This window comes from Nilaparvata lugens, chromosome 5 (genome assembly GCF_014356525.2).
Source record: "Nilaparvata lugens isolate BPH chromosome 5, ASM1435652v1, whole genome shotgun sequence".
Classification (NCBI taxonomy): Eukaryota; Metazoa; Arthropoda; class Insecta; order Hemiptera; family Delphacidae; genus Nilaparvata; species Nilaparvata lugens.
Window position 1 is genome coordinate 75,446,606 of NC_052508.1, and position 19,737 is coordinate 75,466,342.

Here is a 19,737-nt window from a genome sequence, read left to right on the forward strand (position 1 = left end):
TAATTGTTCATTTTCAAAACGAGAATGAACAGTTAATAACCTTAACAGCTACCGTCTATACCATTATAACGTGGACCTCACTATAGACACCTGGACTGGTGTATCGCCCAAATATAACACTGTTCCACAACACCCAACTCCTACCCTAATTTCTTACAAACCTGATACAGTGATTATTATCACCAGAAGGCATCCATAGTATTTCAATACCGGACTGAATTTCATCGACGTCAAAACGAGATTTATTTTAGAGTAATATCATAGCACACAATAAGTGGCTTTTAAACTATCTTGTGATTGAAAAACCCTACTAGTAACTATGGTAATAAAAGTACAATGTAGAATAGTTTTCATTCGATATTTTACAGTACTGGATTCAACTTAAAACTATTATAATCATAACTACTATCTTTTACTTCTTCGATTTGGTCTGTCGTGGTGTTCAGAATACCCAGGAGACATCGATTCTGAAAAAAACACACACAGAAAAGCTACGTCAGCAATAATTGGAAATATTGTATTGAGAGATTTCATGTATCAATGTGAGATAGATTCACAAATTCTTTCAGTTGAAATACAACTCAAAACTAACGATTTTTTTAATTTTAGAAGGAGGTCGTTCATTCAAAACATAAATTGAAAGCGTATCAATTCAATTTGGTTTAATGTATATTGAGTTAGTGATAATCCTATTATAATAATATTCCTAACTCCGCCTTATAAAGATTTTTTTTATTTTATTTTCATATTATAATGTAATACGAGGGCTATTTTTTTTCAACTTCCGATGTGGTATAAAAAAGAAATGAGTGAGAGTAATTGAATGAATTTATTATCAAAAGTTATTTACATTATTAGTTACTTCTTAACATAGTCACCATTCAGATTGAGGCATTTTTCATACCTGGGTACAAGCTTCTTAATACCTTGTTCATAGAATTTAGCTGCCAGTGATTTGAGGTGGTTTTTCACAGCATCTTGCAGCGCATCGTCTGTTCGGAAGCTCTGCCCTCCTAGCATTTTCTTCAGTTTTGGGAAAAGGTGATAGTCGCTTGGTGCTAAGTCTGGGCTATACGCCGGATGGTCAAAAACGTCCCATTTTAAACCCGTTAAGAAGACGCTTCGTCACAGCAGCACTGTGAGGACGGGCGTTGTCATGAATGAGCACCACTCCCGATGTGAGCATTCCTCTCCTTTTTTTTCTGAATAGCTCTCCGCAAACGTTGTAATGTACCGCAGTATCCTTCCGTTTCATTCTACGGTGAATTTCTGCTGTGGATAACCCTTCAGCTTGCAAAAAACGAATTACACTTCACAACTCACACGATGAACTGGTAATGACGACAGATGGCCGAAAACGAGTGAGGTTATAGTGTGAGATGTGACTAGTCAGCTGCCGCGCATTGTTGGCCAATGCCGCTCGCATTGCCATCTAGCGGCACGATCGGAAGTTGAAAAAAAATAGCCCTCGTATTTTCATGTACTGTAATATTACAATGGAAAACAATTCATTCCAGGGAAAGTTGAACAGAGTACTACATGCTTTTAAACGCCTTTGTTAGCATTTTAATGAGATCATATAGATTGAAACCAAAGGCTTTATGAAGATGTAACTTTTTTGCTAGAACAGAATATGTATCAACGAAATATTCAACTGCAATGTACATACACCTAGTCTAAACAAATATTTAAAGTTAATAATGGTTAAATTGAATGATAAACGATTTAAATAATAAATTGTGCTCATTCAACAGCATTAATCCTGAACAAAGTAAAACAAATTTAACGAATTTGACTGAAAGAATTTTTTTGTTCGGTGTGCTTTTCATTTTTATTAAAAATTGTGCCATGTGCATGGACAAATTTCAATATGAATGTAGTTGTCTCAGTAATAATGTTCACAATAATTCATTCATTTATTGACAGTAATTCAATACAAATTTGGGGTGTACCAATAGGCATCGCCCAAAATTATTTATGTTCTTTTTTCAAATAAAATAATCTCAAGGTTATGTTCATAATAACTTTATGATATTACAGTTGAACTATCAATATCCTCAATGTTGTTTTCCATCACGAACTGCTCATTACTAAATCACTTTCTGCTATTAAAAAGAACGACTAGCAGTCAGATATTTTACAATAAATGAATTTATTCACTTACAGTGACAACGAGATCTTTCGGCAGGTCCGCCTGGTTCACAACCAGGAAGATGGCAGACCTGCAAAAGATCTCGTTTCACAGTGAATGATTAATTCATTTATTGTAGAAAATCTGACAGCTAGTCGTTCTTTTTAATAGCAAAAAGTGATTTATCAATATCTTCTGAATAACAATACAAAAAATAGAATGACAGATTATTACTGCATACATTGCGATGGTTGAATATGGAATTACTCGAAAATATTCTAATACAAAATTTGAAAAATAATACATAGGCCACCTTTATCCATTGGACGTTTGTAGAGTGCTCCAGAACTGTCGAACCTTATTAAAATTGTTTTCTAAACGTGCAAGCATGCAAAACAAGACAAAATACAAAATTATTGATTGTAATACGACATATACAGCATGCATATAAATATGATAAACATTTGTAAAATGAAAAAAAAAATACAATTGCATATAGAGAGGTCCATGTTATAATGGCAGTGGAGAAAGATAGGAGAACAGCGTTGCCGAACCTCTGTCTTGTGCCTTCTATAGACGGTAGCTGATACAGGTTTATTGATGTAATATTAACGGTTCATTCTCGTTTGAAATAATCAATTATATTTTATTAAGCAATAAATTATATTTTTCAATAATTTAATAAAGAATTTTCATGATTACGATAAAATATCTTGTTAGTTAATTATTAATTCTACATTGTTAAAAGACGATCTGGCAACAGAGAAAAGTGAGAAAGAGATAGCGCTATCCGCTTTGTTGAATGAAAGACAAGGATAGCAATACCATTGCTAATCAAACACTGCCATTATAACGTGGACCTCACTATAGAGTTGTCGCTTAGTAGTGTTTGATTAGCAATAGTATTGCTATCCTTGTCTATCATTCAACAAAGCGGATAGCGCTATCTCTTTCTCGCTTTGCTTTGTTGCCAGATCAAATCAAATCATTTTATTGCCACAGACAAACACTTTACAATTTGTATCGGCCACGTCATTATTACCAACTAAATTTGAGATCATACAACAATAGCAATTACCTAAAAATCAATGTTAACATTGAAATATTCATCTACATAGATATTGCTGATAGTTGCAGTGATAGTAGTTTAAATTTTCTGCTCAAAATTTTCAAGTTTATTTCAATATTATTGAAACTTTCGGATTGTTTATTGTTATTTCCCGCTCTTATCAACCCTTCGAAATTCAAAATTCATCAGTCATATCTCGAATACGTATTCTCTGAGAGTCAGTTAATCTTTGGTGAAAACAGAAATTTTAAACTTAACCTCACTTTGGACTATTTATGTGCCAAAATCAAGGAATTGAAGAAGTTTTGGGCATTGCCTGTTTTTCTCTTTCCAAATATCGTGTTTGTGACTGTTCTAATAAATAAATAAATAAAAACACTATGAAAACAATTTTTTATAAAAAAATCTCAATTCTTAGTTTAAATTCCCTGAGCGTCAAACCTCGAACATTTGGTGGTAAATTGTTATAAAACTTTATTGGAAAGGCTTTAAAACTCATATGGCTGGATTTGTAAGAGCAGTACTCATTCCTCAGATTCGATTTATTCCTTGTGTTATAAGAATGAATGTTGTCATGAGTTGAGAATAAATGTAGATTTGACTTTACCAAAATCAGTCAATTAAACACAAAAATACAAGGTAAGCTCGTCTTTCAACAATGTAGAATTAATAATTAACTAACAAAATATTTCCTCTCAATTATGAAAATTCATCATGAAATTATTGAAAAATAAAATGTCTTGCTTAATAAAATATAATTGTTCATTTTCAAAACGAGAATGAACAGTTAATAAACCTGTAACAGCTACCGTCTATAGAGGATCGGCAACGTTGTCTCCTATCTTTCTCCACTGCCATTATAACGTGGACCTCACTATAGTATGATGTAATGTGGTGTACCTTTGCGGTCGTTGGGACTCATGTGGGGCGGCTTGGGCAGAGGCCTGTGAGGCAGCGGCGGAGGCGGGGAAGGCGAGTGCTGCGGGTGGGGAAAAGGGGGCGGGTCGAACAGGTAGGGCGGGTGCGGGGGCGGCGGCGAGAAGCGGGGGTGGTGGTGGTCGAGGGGCGGCGACGAGATGCGGCCGAGGGTGGGCGGCCGCGCGCTGGGGGCGGCATCGGGTGAGGGGTAGAGCGGTGGGGGCGGCTGGAACATCATGAAAGGCGGCGAGGTGGGGGGTGGGGGCAGGAAGCGAGGCGGTGGGCTGGACGGGTCGCCGTTGCTCACTTCGCTTATACCTGTCACATAAAATCATCAAACACAATGAAAATGATCAAAAGTACCCTTTATTTTATTGCAACACTATTATAGTACGTAAAAAATTACTTCTGACTTGGAGGAATCTGCGGCGCAGTGAAATGGAAGGAGAGATCAGCCAATTATAGTGAGTCATAGGTAGAAGCGCAGTTGCCAATTTGTCAGTCGTCTGACTGCTTTCAGACAGGAAACTTCGCATCTGTAGCATGAGCACATAAACAGTCACTAGATGTTGGAGATCGCTGGCCGCTTCAAAACGGCAACATCGCACCTCTTTATCCCTCCCGCTGTATGATTTCTCTGCTGCGCATGTCCATCCCAAGTAAGAAGTAATTTTGTCCAGAGTATAGTCTCAACTAGTTTCAATTAGAACTAAAATCAGTATTTCTATTATAGTGCATGGAATAAAGAATTGGCAATATTATTTGTTTAGATCTATTTTTTAATAAATTTTATTCCATGTACGTTGGACTTTGTTTATATTTTTCCTTATTTGTTTCTTTATTGTAAAATTATTTTTATTTCTTGTGTTGTAATTATGTATATCTACTTGCCGTGGGAATCTAGATTCGTTAGTTTTTATATAATTATAATATTGTCCTATAAATGTACAGGCTGTACACAGTCATGAACTTTAACTTACTGAAGAATGGCTTGCATAATTGCTCTCTATCAAGATTTAGAATTATTCTTTTTGTAATAGGAGTATTTTATATATCTCATATATACCCCATATAGTTCATAAAAAAGTGATATTTTTGAAAATTCGATTACTTGTTTATTCTAGCGTAAATCGCGAAAAAACGCATATTAGAATAGAGCCAATAATATACTGAATGTATAAAGAAAAAAACTTAAATGGAAAATTCGAAACCGTTTATGATCTGGAAAGAAAACGGAATTAATATCTTCAACAAGCCATAACTCGCTTATTAGACCACTTAAAAATTTCAGTTGCCACTTTTTCTCACTCTTTCAATGATCTTAACAATTATATTGAAAATGATTATCGAATTTAGATAAAAAAGTGTACCTATTACATCAATAATCCTGAATCAGCTACCGTCCATAGAAGGCATTGACAAGACAGAGGATCGACAACGTTGTTCTGCTATCTTTCTCCACTGCCATTATAACGTGGACTTCACTATAGTATGATGTAATGTGGTGTACCTTTGCGGTCGTTGGGACTCATGTGGGGCGGCTTGGGCAGAGGCCTGTGAGGCAGTGGCGGAGGCGGGGAAGGCGAGTGCTGCGGGTGGGGGAAAGGGGGCGGATCGAACAGGTAGGGCGGGTGCGGGGGCGGCGGCGAGAAGCGGGGGTGGTGGTGGTCGAGGGGCGGCGACGAGATGCGGCCGAGGGTGGGCGGCCGCGCGCTGGGAGCGGTATCGGGTGAGGGGTAGAGCGGTGGGGGCGGCTGGAACATCATGAAAGGCGGCGAGGTGGGGGGTGGGGGCAGGAAGCGAGGCGGTGGGCTGGACGGGTCGCCGTTGCTCACTTCGCTTATACCTGTCACATAAAATCATCAAACACAATAAAAAATGATCAAAAGTACCCTTTATTTTATTGCAACACTATTATAGTACGTCCAAAATCACTTCTGACTTGGAGGAATCTGCGGCGCAGTGAAATGGAAGGAGAGATCAGCCAATTATAGTGAGTCATAGGTAGAATTGCAGTTGCCAATTTGTCAGTCGTCTGACTGCTTTCAGACAGGAAACTTCGCATGTGTTGCATGAGCACATAAACAGTCACTAGATGTTGGAGATCGCTGGCCGCTTCAAAACGGCAACATCGCACCTCTGTATCCCTCCCGCTGTATGCTCTCTCTGCTGCGCATGTCCATCCCAAGTAAGAAGTAATTTTGTACAGAGTATAGTCTCAACTAGTTTCAATTAGAACTAAAATCAGTATTTCTATTATAGTGCATAGAATAAAGAATTGGCAACAGTATTTGTTTAGATCTTCATTTAATAAATAGCTTACATTTCCAAATTGTAGGCCTATATTATGAATACTTGAAAGAATAAACTTTATTCTATTATGAGGCCCGGTTGCACAAAAGCCGGTTAAATTTTAATCCTGATTAACTTCACGAGCACCAATCAGAGAAAGCGTTTTTAAAAGACGGCTTCTCCTATCGGTTCTCGTGGAATTAATCACGATTAAAATTTAACCGGATTTATGCAACCGGCACTATTAGTTTCAATCAGAACTAAAATCAGTATTTCTATAATAGTGCATAGAATAAAGAATTGGCAATATTATTTGTTTAAATCTTCATTTAATCAATAGCTCACGTTTCTAAATTGTAGGTTTATATTATGAATACTTGAAAGAATAAACTTTATTCTATTATGAGGCCCGGTTGCACAAAAGCCGGTTGAATTTTAATCCTGATTAATTTCACGAGCACCAATAAGAGAAGGCCTTTTTGATAAGACAGCTTCTCTTATTGGTTTTCGTGGAATTAATCACGATTAAAATTACACCGGCACTGACTCTGCAAGAGCCATTTTTAAATGCGATTAAAAAAAGCTGGTGTGGCGCACTCACACAACTTTCCTTGCCGTTATGAAAATTGATCACCTGACGCTAGTGTTCCCGCGCATCTCAAGTCTACTATTCAAAGATTTGAGTCAGCTGGTGACAGGGCAATAACGCTGGAGACACACATGAGGTCTGCTATCTCTTCATAGTGAATGATTTAATAGAATCAACAATAATTTGCAATTGAATAATCACATTTTCTCAAATTTAAAGCTTATTTTCAATTTTAGGTGAAAATGTTATTGAACATTTATTGTAGAGATTTTCATGCTCAATCTACTCCACTTGATTTTTTTTTGTTTCAATTGTATCTGAAGCCTGATAATTGGGAATCTATCTGCATTGATGGGGCGGAGCTCCTGAAATTTTTACAGATATGGGACTTGTGGCAGTTGATAGAGCTTATCGATGACTATTTTAGGTATGAATTTGATCAAAATCGTTGGAGCCGTTTTTGAGAAAATCGCGAAAAACCCTGTTTTTGACAACATTTTCGCCATTTTAGCCGCCATCTTGAATCGCATTGGATCGAAATTGTTCGTGTCGGATCCTTATGGTGTAAGGACCTTAAGTTCCAAATTTCAAGTCATTCCGTTAATCGGGAGATGAGATATCGTGTACACAGACGCACATACACTCATACACACACACACACACACACACACACACACACACACACACACACACACCACACACACACACACACATACAGACCAATACCCAAAAACCACTTTTTTGGACTCAGGGTACCTTGAAACGTATAGAAATTTACAAATTGAGGTACCTTAATTTTTTTTCGGAAAGCAATACTTTCCTTACCTATGGTAATAGGGCAAGGAAAGTAAAAAGGTGGACCATCCTCTATTTTATCTAAAATTGTAAGACTATCCAACACATTATTAATAAAGTATTTGTTTAATTTATAAATGATAAAGGGGTAACAGAACTCCTTTCTAAGACAACCTTACAACTAATTGCTTATCCTAGTTTTAAATGAATAATTTTTGCAAAAAATGGTACTGACTCTGCTTTAGATCGTCCGTACTATGATTGGTGGAGTTCTTCTCAATCATAGTCAGCATATTCCTCAGCTGAGTTGCTTCACCTTGAGATTCTTTCAGTTTTCTCTCGAACTGGCGCGAAGTTAACTGAAACATAAACAATAAATCCATTAAATACGATAGCACGTCCAGAAAGTAAGTTCCGTTTCAATTTATATCAGCTACAGCGCTGCGATCGCAGTTCCGCACATGTGCGGTAGACGCTCTGTATCAAGGAGAAGAAACGTGCGCCATTTGGAGATCGCTGTCAGCCACGTACGTTTAGTTGTGCTTGTTTACAATGTCAGTGTTGATTAAAAATCCCGCCGCTTGTGAAATCAGGTCTGTGATTCATTTTCTGAATGCAAGGAAAGTGAACCCAAGTGAAATTTATCTGCAAATTTGCGATGTTTATGGACAAAGTGGGATGAGTGATTCAATGGTGAGAAGATGGGTCCGTCAGTTCAATGACGGACGTAGTGATGTGCTTGATGAAGAACGAAGTGGGCGTCCATCTTTGGTTACAGAAGAACTGGTTCACGCGATTGATGACAAGATCCATGAAAACCGAAGGTTTACAATTAGTGCTCTCGCTATGGAATTTCCCCAAATTTCACGATCACAAATGCATGAAATTGTTACCGGAAAACTGAAATTTCGACAAGCTGAAAGAAACTGTTCCCAACTGGTTCCCAACTTCTGACACAGGCGGCAAATTTCTATGAAGAAGGCATACAAAAACTTGTGCCACGCTATGACAAATGTCTGCAAAATTTCGGTAGTTATGTGGAAAAGTAGTTTAAGAATTGTAGAATTTTGTGCAATAAATAACTTTTCTGTATCTGTACACAACTTAATTTTATTACCACATTATCTTATATTACCATATATTATTTATTACCATTATTCATCAATAAATTTACAAAAAATAATCGACCAAACGCAGTGAGGTCTTGTTTTTAATTCAAATTTTCTTTTGTCTGTCTGTATGTATTTAACGCATTTACAGCCAAACGTGTTTATAGAATTCTATGAGATTTGGCAGGAATATTCCTTTCTTAACTGCGCGTCGATGTATACACATGATTTTTTTGAAATTGTATTATTTTAAGGACAATATGAAAGGAAAAGGAATTTCCTCCATACTCCGATATCACTGGTAGATTAATCCACTACCTCCTAAACAAAGCCATAGTGCATTCGTGTGATGTCAGCTCTCTCTCTCTCTCTCTCTCTCTCTCTCTCTCTTGGGTTAACAGCCGTAGGGCTGGTTGGCAGCAGCTCTCCATGCTTTTCTGTCGTCCGCTTTCCGCTTCAGCTCGTAGTATGATCCACATCTCATATCCCGTAGCAATTGTTTCATATACTCCAGCCTAGGTCTTCCTCTCATATTCCCTCCCTCAACCATTCCCTCCATTATCCTTGTCAGTAGAGTGTCATGTCTGATGATGTGGCCAATCAGCTGTGCTCTTCTTTGCTTGATGTCAGCACAGGTAGAAAAACTAATAAAAACTCTAGCTGATATAGATCAGCTGAAATCAACGAATTTTTATTGGTGTAGGAGCCCTGCCTACCTGTGCTGACGTCACACGAATGCACTACGGCTTTGTTTACGGAGATAGTGATTAATCAGACTATAGATTTATTCATAATAAATCAGCTGACAAGTTGATTATTCATTGCATGCATTACACAGATGTCTGAAGCCGGTGAACAGGTGACACCAGATACTTGTGGATGAGAAAACTGCGTGAGGTCTACTGTTCACAGAACTACTAGTATGGATATGAATATGACTGGGCGAGAATAGAATAGAATAGACCAGTGGTTCTGGTCACCCCCAAAGTGTGGGGCGCGATGATTGCTCAGGGGGGGGGCGCAAAGCTTGGTTGGAATTTTTTTTTAATTTACTTCAAAAATAATTACGATAAGCAATCTTTTTATTTTTAAAATTACTGTGAGTAGTTTTTACTCATAAAATATTCATATCAACCGTATTGTAAAACTCAAATTCTCAATCAATAAGTGCTCCCTCAACATGATAGAAAAAGAAAACCTCATTGATCTCCAAGGTGACTTTTAAAATGAAGTTTAAAGAACTTTTTTCTTCCATCCTTCTGGATTGGTGTGCTAAAGGAACACCCAATTTTGAGTAAAAAGTCATTGAAGATATAGATTACATTTGCTACAATTTATCCGTGTGAAACTGGGTTTTCTGCTCTAGCTGCCATGAGAAGTGAATATAGACCAAGACTGGATGTGACCCAGGAGCTTAGAGTAGCGTTATCGGAGCTGACTGACACCTTGTTTCAACAAACTCCGTGCGAAAAAACAAGCTCATCCAACAACTATGTACTATAGTAGCTGTAATACCTGGATAAATTATAATTTATTGTTTGTATAGTGGATAGCCCAAATTACAAGCGAGAGCAGAGGACTGTCGATAAATTTAAAGAGCAAAATATTGAATGATAATATGCTAGAATAAAGAGAGCAATAATTAATAGATTGAATGTAGTAAGTAATATTTTCAGCATTAAATTTATACCAGAAGTGACTTATTTGGTTACTCACCAGCAAGTAGTTTTCTTCAAATACTAAATACCAACTTACTCCAGGAATTGGAATTAGGTTTGTGGCAGGACAAGACGGAGTCGGGAAAAGGTGTTGGCCTCTCTTGTACATCTGCTACCCCTATCCGATGTATGTTAATTCTGGCATCAATTTAATTACTGATCAGTCCGAAAATTTCTTGGAAGATAACTTTACTATATTGACTATTACTTTACACTGCTGTACAATTCAAAGTCCGATCGCACTAGTTGAATATTTCAATTTATATATTCACAAATAACAAAGAAAAACTGTACTTTTCCCCAACTTGGGACAGTTAATATATCGATAATAATTTTAACACAACGACGAACGTGTAAAATTGAATTTCAACGGCAACAATCGAAAAAACAACAACGATCCTGTTTTTTCACCGTCCGATCCGAGCTGACGACTTCAACTAACGATTATGCGATAGAATAATCTAAATACTAACTTATCCGCTAGGGCGCAGCAGCTGCCGGCCTCGCCACTACAACTACCGCGACTTAAAACTAATTTAAAACTAGACTTAATCTAAATACGCTAAAGGGCGTCACCAATAGAATTTTTTGTTTTATTATGATTGAAACTATTGCAACATTGGGTTATGTATAGAATGTGCAAAACTCAACTAAATAAATATTGAGTGTAAAATATGTAGGTATTGTGACAACTGTTTCTGGAGCCAACGTTTTCTTCAGTTTCAAGTTCCAACTTCTACCCAAAATCTGCAAGTTTTGTCATTGCTATGGCAAGGGAGTGTAGAGGTTGGAACAAAAACCCAAGGACAGGCGACAATGCCAGCAATTAGTCATGCTGAGGGTGCGAGCTGGCACGAAGGCCAAACACCAGCAACAAAACACATGTACCACATTCCAGCCACTAGGGGCAGCACCTCCCGGAGCAGTTGAGGGATGAGACAATGGGCCAGGGGAAGGTGACAACCACGAGGAGTAACGAATTTGGACAGTCTTAGACGAGCAAGGCAAAGAGCATGTCATCTAAGGAGTAGACGTTTCCAAACCCGCAGCCCGATGGGCTGAAACGCAGCCGCCTCCACCTCAATACAACCCACCACCATTCTTCATCATCAAGTGAACCACCAGCAAATTCGTGCTAAAATAATTAAATTGTGTCTCGTCGTAATAATGCTTTGTGCTTCGTAAATAGTGTCGTCGGGGAAAAAAAGGTTAGTTTTAAGATGTCATTATAATCTATTATTTGTTGTTGTTTGTCTGCCACCAGAATTGAAATAATTTATTTGTCTATTGTTGTTTTTTAATTTATTTACAGTGGTTGTAAATTCACCAGTATAGTAATTTCCTAATGCATTTGACTTTATTCATTTATTTTAGTCAATGTTTCTTAAGAGTAAAACATGTCATAAGGGACTTGCCCTACATCAACAGATGCGTTTGATTCTAAAATAAAATGAACAATTCTTTATCAATCAATGTAAAACATAAAGGGTAAAACATAAACTTAAATTATGTAAAATATTCTGTTAAATTATTATTAAATTTAAATCAATTATTATTATTTACTTACGTTGGTCAACTCTTGTTTATTTGTTTCATGTTCATGTACGATACATATGAATCGATATAATTTGTGTGCTTGTAATAATTTGATCAAATTTAATTATTTCAATATAACGGCGGTATTTGAAACACTTCGTTTTCATTCTAACATCCACGTTATATCCCCTCCCTTCTGGACTTAGTTGGGAAAGTAATGTGTAGATCACACTTATTGATTGCAGGTTTTCTTCATTTTTTTTTAATGTTTATAATTGTTTAGTTTTCATGTTCTGCCAGAGGGCTAGTCGAGGTAAATTTAAATTTTGTTTTCAAGGGTCGTTCCTTCTAATTAACGTGGCGCCAGGGGTTTTTTTTATTATTGTTTTATTTCTTTGTAAATTTCTTTAATTAATTAATAACCAGCAGTCAGTAGGTGTGAACTAGACAGTATATACGTACGTATACGTACGGAGAACCACTGGAATAGACTATTGGTTTGTGAACAATCAAAATTCGAAATTTTGTTTTCAAATATTTTGACTGATAATTGGACTTGAATTCAAATGTGTATGGAACATAACCTACTTTTTGGACTATTTATAGTGTATAAATCAAAATTCGGGGAAGAAACAGTTTTGGGATGTGCCTGTTGGTCCTTCCCCAATCATTTTAAAGGATAGTGTTATGTGTATCAATAAATAAATAAATATAAACTATGTTTTTATGCGTCTATGCTTTTGTACTACAGAGAGAAGCTCGATGCCCCGATATTAATAGAAAAAACAAGCAAAGGAATCTGTTATGTAATACCATAGAGAAACAATAGCGTAAGTAGATATCCCATGGTATAGGGCGTTTATGTCGCAACTTTTACTGTTATATCAAGTCGATTACTGTTGATTATTGTCGAATTTTACTGTTTTGTTGGGGTGAGAGTGTATGAACGGCACAATATGAGAGACTACCAGTGTCACACAGCTTCACTGGAAAGAATTACATGAACTATGGGCTTGAGATAACAGTAAGAGTTGCGACATAAACGCCCTATACCATGGGATATCTACTTACGCTATTGTTTCTCTATGGTAATACATTGATAAGCCATCACTTACCCAGTTTTCATACGATTTCTGCTCAGCTTTGGCGATCTGTGATTTGTAATCTGTCTCTGATTCACGTATTTCTTTTTGTAGGGATTCAAGTTGCGACCTGAAACATCAAAATACAACTTTAGCACTGCAACAAGCTGAACATTAGTGCAGTTCATTTTTCAACACAATAACTAGTTGTTCTGTAAACAGTAGACCTCACGCAGTTATAAACCACAGTCCATTCTGTCCATCAGAGTAAATTCTGTCTTGTCCTGTCGTGTCGGCGAGAAATCAGTGTGTAAACGGCTATTGGCTGTTGGGGTTGATGTATCAAAAATGCTAACATCAAAAGCTAATCTCCTTCAAGACATACTGGGAACAGGTCAGTCCGAATTGAAAGCAGAGAAAGGTCGAGAGGGAATACCATGTTACTTTCAGTTATTAATTGCATGCGTCATTGCATGCAACTAATAGTCCACACAACAGCTGAGTTTCTACTAAGTTACATTGAGATATTGATTGCATGCAATTTATAATCCACTCGACATCTGATTTATAATGAATAATTCTATAGTCTGATTTTTACGGTAATATTGGCGTTTGAAGGAGACTCCTTTTCCTTTTGTATTATCTTTGAAATGGAAAATTTCAAATAACCTTATATATACATCGACGCGCCTTGTTTCAAAGTACTTGTATACCAAATCTTATCCAAATCGGACAATAACTGCGACTGTAACTGCGGTACAAACAAACAACCAAACAGACAAAAGCCGATCGAGTTGAAACTAAGAACTCAGCTTCGCTTCGGTCAATTATCCAAGCGAAACGTTATTAAAGGTATAGAATTATTCAAAAAGTTGCTTAGTTGAGAGAGGTATCCTTTTCATGTTACTAATTTTCATTTCTATCAAATTTGATTCAAAGTAGGTAGGCTACACCTATAGCCTATGCTATTTCTTATAAATAGAATGTTTCCTCTGGAACCACATCAATCATTGCTTTTATTTATTGAGAACCACATTATTCTCTCATAGTTTATGTTGATAATCCGCTGAAAAATATTAAGTTTCAACATTTTTTAATATACAATATTACAACTGTAATCTAAAAAAGTGCTCGAAAAAAGAAAATGCTATAAATATCAATTACTAAAACAAAGGAACACATCTACTAAAACATATAAGATAATTTTTCCAAGCTGAAAGATTTATGGAGTGAGCTACAAAAGCAGTTACATGAAATAAATTATGATCAGAAATATCGAAAGCCGTATAAATTTAAGTAAAACAGGGTTCTCTTTTACTATGACACTACCTATGTATCTCACCAAGAGTGTATAACATGTTACCCTTAAGGTGCGTACAGATATACGCGCCGCGAACATTAACAATTCACTTTTAATCAGCTGACTATATCTGTATTTTTACAGAAACCGTAAGACACAGATATAAAAAGCTTGGCATCAGCTGATGAAAAGTGAATTGCCCATGTTCGCGTATATCTGTACGCACCTTTAGAATTGAAACAGCTGAATAATATGGTAAGCTTCAAGGTTAAATTGAAAGTCTGGTTATTAGAAACGAATGATGTTGAAGTCTTCTTCAACAAGTTAACTTGAATCCTGATAGAAATAATTTTGTTAAAATATTTTTTTTAGACTTCGAAATCTACAGTTGATTCCAATGATGTATAATTCAAGTAAAGGACTGATTCTGAATAATATTGACAACACAAAATTTAAATATCCCAATCCTCCGCCATTAAATTCAAATAGATCTTACAAAAATGCCAAAATATTGCTTAGATTATATGATTAATAATTTCTTTGCATTCGAGCCATATTGATAACATAGATTACACAAATTTTTACACAAAATCTAGTACATTTATATAAATATATATAAATATTTTTGAATTGGCCTACAGTTGCCGCCTATTAACTGCCGTTTTACTATTGGTGCATGCAAATTTTATTCGGTATTCATGCGCCTGGTAACTCTTATTTCCTGAATACATTAAATTATTTTTATTTGGTTTTTTATTTATGCTCTTTGCATGCTAGTTAATATTCTATACATTAATATTAATTCCATGCTACCTAATAATTAGCCACGTGGACGGGTGTTTTTTCACATTGCACACCATCCGATTGCAATAAAGCTCTGCCAAGGGTTTTGGTCAGATTCTACGTTCTTCGGTTTGATCGATCTCTAGGTCACCGATCTGTGAATACATCTACCTAACCTCAATCTTCAAATATTTTATAAATAATCTATTTATGAGTAGTAAACTTCCTTCAAATCCTTTTTAAGTTCTTGTACCATTTAGCCAGAACAAGCTGATGCTATCTAATCTTGTTTATTATCTGCTTGGCGATATTAGCCAATTACTTTATTTTTAGACCTATTACTATTTCTGTTAGGGCTTTTCATCTACCCAGATTTAAATATGTTACAACTTTTAAATGGCAATATGTCGATATTATTAGAAATGTTTAATTCTTGAATAATAACCACAAATAATGAAAAGTTATCTAATCAGCTGTTTTAGCACACTTGAAATTTGGACAATATGAATGTCAACTATGCTTGTCGTCGTCGTCGACTGCGGAAGTTTACGCACAAACGAAAATGCACCTTTAATTTTCAAAATAGTAGACACTCAACAAAAATACGAGGATAATTATCTAGGAGGGGGGAAAGGGCTTTTCAAAATTGATGTGTACCCAGGAGCCGGCTGCAACGATCCAGGGGGGTTACCCTTCACTTTCTTTTTCTTCTTCTTTGTCACACACAGTACGCCGTTCGGTGAAGCTTGCTGATTGTGATGATTTTGATGATGATGGTGCTGACTAATGAGTTGCCCCTGACTTGCATGCTGTTGCAACTGATTTGTTCTGATGGAAATAGTTGATTAACAAATTCAATAATTGGTAAAAGTTTCAATGTTGAAGATGAATCAAATAATACATTTGTGTATAAATTAGACAGGTTGATTTTTAATCGTGTTAACCAATATTTAATGTAATTTATGAAACGTAAATTCAGTCGTACTAAAAATGAATGGTTTTTAAATACAAAAGAAATTTGATATTTTACTATATTTACAAAACAAAATTTCCTTTATTAGAAATAAATAGCCAAACACATACAAAATGGTAAGGTAACATGAATAAAACCTTGTCAACTTGCAAAATCACCCTGTTTATGCTTTCATTTGATAATATACATCAATATTTTCTTCAATATTATGACAACTATAAGAATATTGTCAGCTGTTATTTATGAAAAATGTCAGCTGTTGTAGCTATGGAGAAAGTGATATTTTCGAGCTCAAAATTTAAGTGATTTTATTCTATATTTTGTGAATATTTGAAGTTTGGTTTTTGTTTTAACGGAAGTTTCATTATCAATCTATCTAAATTTGAAATTCTTTGTTTTATTCTGATTCATAGTTTCAGATTGAAGATTTGGTGTTGAAATTGAAGTGAACATAACCTACATAATATTTGGACGATTTGTGACAAAATCAGGAAATTGTAGAAGTTTTGGGCAATAGCCTGTTTTTTTCTTTTCCGACTATTGTATTGTTCGCTCTATCTAATAAATAAAAAAAAAAAATAAATAAATTCTTGTCAAGAGTGTGACTCAATTCTATAACCTGGAATGAGTGTCAGAGGAACGTATCTTGACATACGGCTGTCTGATTCTAACAAGATTGTGTTCTTGTTGTTGTCAAAAAACTGTAACTCGAGGTAAGTTTCTTTCAAATTAACGTTTTGTGAAAAATATTGGAAATACGGTTTGCTATCTTTTTATCCATGAAGCCTGGAGATACGGTCTTTTGACAGTAAATAAAAGGCTTCTCTCTGAATCCAGTGGTGCTTTTAGGTAAAAACACGAATTTTTGTAGATACGTCTCTTTGACACTAAACCCTCACATATTATGAACATATTATGTTCTTGAGATAAAATATGAAACAATAATACCAATTATTTACGTGAAAACGATACTTACTTGTACCGTTCATTTTCTTCTCGTAGAGACTTCATCTGTTCATAAATCGTATTATCATCGCTCTGTTTTTGAAGCCACATCGATTCTTTCAGACCAAGCTCTCTGCAAAAGATACGACTAATTAATAAAAACTCTTATAACCCCAAAAAATAATTAATAAATTGCTTGAAACTAGTAAAATGAGTAATTATTATTAAACGAAAATCCCAATTAAATGCTGTAAATAGCCCCGAAGACTTCTGCTACTGCAAATATTGACAACAGGGTAAACAACTAGATGGAAATTCGTTGAGCGCCCGGAAATGACAAATAATTTTTGTACAGTAGTGCTCATATCGAATTTCCATCTAGCTGTTTACCCTGTTGTCAATATTTGCAGTAGCAGAAGTCTTCGGGGTGATTTACAGCATTTAATTGGGATTTTCGTTTAATAATAATGAATAAAAACTCTGCTTATATGTAATAGTATATTTCGCACCTAGAGCAGTAAATGGAGAGGGTAACAATGTGTAAGGATCTTGGTATTGTATTCAGTTGTACATTGTCCTTTTCAGCACATCATGTTGATCACATCATTGGCAGAGCGAACAAGCTATTGGGCTTTGTTCTGAGAAACTCTACCGGCTTCAATAATGTTGAGACTGTTGTAACTCTGTATCAGTCGCTAGTCAGAAGTGTCCTAGAGTACGGATCTATTGTCTGGAGTCCCTCTACTCATCAGGATACATTAAGAGTCGAGCAAGTACAGAATAAGCTCCTTCGCTTCCTATTCTATATGCAATTTAGAAGAGCCTGTCCCTTGGGTTTTCCTTCTGGACGTTTGAGATCCCTTTTCAATATGGACTCTTTGAGGGCTAGACGTGACAGGTTTTCATTGATGTTTGTGGTGTCACTTTTGAAAAATTACATTAATTCACCCGCTCTCCTCTCTAGGATTGGTTTCAATGTCAGAAGAGTTAGGACCTTTCATGTACCAAGATCAAGGACCCTTCATAACTTCTGCTCTCCACTTAATAGAGTTTTGAGGCTATTCAATAGCGTTTGTGAAGTTGTTGATGTGCATGGCCCTGTTAGTGAGGTTAGAAGGCGCATTATTGAGGCTATTCATAATTAAATTTGAATTCAGTTTCTGAATTGATTCAATTAATATGATGTCCGTGATTCTTATTAATTTTATAGAGTTGATCAAACCTACAGTTTAAATCCCTTAAATTTTATACTTGAATAACTGTTGTTGTTAAAACTTTTTCTTTTCTTCTCTGCTTTCATCAATTTTCTTCCCACAATGTTTTCCCTTAACCTGTTTCTATGCTCAATTGTAGGCCTATTCTTTTTATAACTTATTGGATAAGTTTTAGATGAGTTTTATTCTGTATTTATTATTTATGCTTAGATTGACTGACTGTGGGTGGAACAGGGTGAGTGAATCACCCTAATTGGCAGTGCCTTAGGCTGGTTTGCCTTATGACTGCTCATAGCATTAACAGAACTGAAAATTTGGGGTTGCTCCTAGATAATAGACCTTAAGTGAATTTGGCTATAATATATATATATATATATATATATATATATATATATACATATATATAATATAATATGTTTTGTAATATGGAATAGTTGTAAAATGCATCACCGAATGATTGAATAGTCAGTTATAATATTGAATATTTGTAATATATTTGTATCTTTGAATATTTATCTATTTTTCATTAAGTATATATTTGTTCATTTGACAATTTATTTATAAATTTATACATTTCATTTTTTTCCCAAATTCACTTTTTTGGGAGAAGTGTGATGGAGATGTGTTCACCTCAGGGGAATACGAGCTGTTTACAATGGTGACCTTAAAGTCAAGTTGCTGACCATCAGTCTGGCCACCATTGTTGAAAAGGGAGTGGCTTTTTGGTTTGAACTGGTCATGGTATCTCGTACATCTGCCTTACTGATGTACGCCACGACATTGATGCTGTGTCATGAAGTTTTCTTGATGTGAGCTGAATGAAGTCAATCAGTTGGGGAGTGGAGACATATTCATAGAGTAGCCTATTGTTCACTGTGTAGTGAAAGTTGCAAATGGTTCTTATGAGTTTGTTTTGAAGGCCAAATAGTCGTTTTCTATTGGTCTTCGATAGGTATGGGAACCAGACAGGGGCGGCATAGGTCATGTATGCCCTGATGATGGCTGTGAATATGAGCAGCCGAAACTTCAGGGGGAAAGAGGGGGTGATAAAAAGAGGGAATAGTTGTCCAAACAGCACACGACAGTGTTGTATTTTCATGTCAATGTGTTGTTTGAAGGTAAGGTTTCTGTCCAGAGTAACACCTAGATACTTGACGGTGGGGGACCATGGCAGGGCGTGGCCATGGATTGTGAGAGTGGGAGGAAGTTTACATTTTCTGGAAAAGGCGACAGCCACGCATTTATTTGCATTTATCTCTACCTTCCAGGATGAACACCAGGAT

The 19,737-nt window shown here is 36.0% G+C and overlaps 1 protein-coding gene across 1 annotated transcript; it reads right to left on the bottom strand.

The window, feature by feature from the left end:
- Nucleotides 1-344: 344 nt before the first annotated feature.
- LOC111058462 (pollen-specific leucine-rich repeat extensin-like protein 1) lies at nt 345-19,155 on the bottom strand. Its single transcript, XM_039429612.1, has 7 exons — nt 19,118-19,155; nt 17,272-17,373; nt 15,980-16,150; nt 13,273-13,369; nt 8,030-8,153; nt 5,629-5,964; nt 345-467 (listed from the first exon to the last, which is right to left on the bottom strand). Exons 1-7 carry the CDS (start codon nt 19,153-19,155, stop codon nt 406-408), a joined length of 930 nt encoding a protein of 309 aa, XP_039285546.1. The 3' UTR covers nt 345-405.
- Between the last annotated feature and the right edge of the window lie 582 nt (nt 19,156-19,737).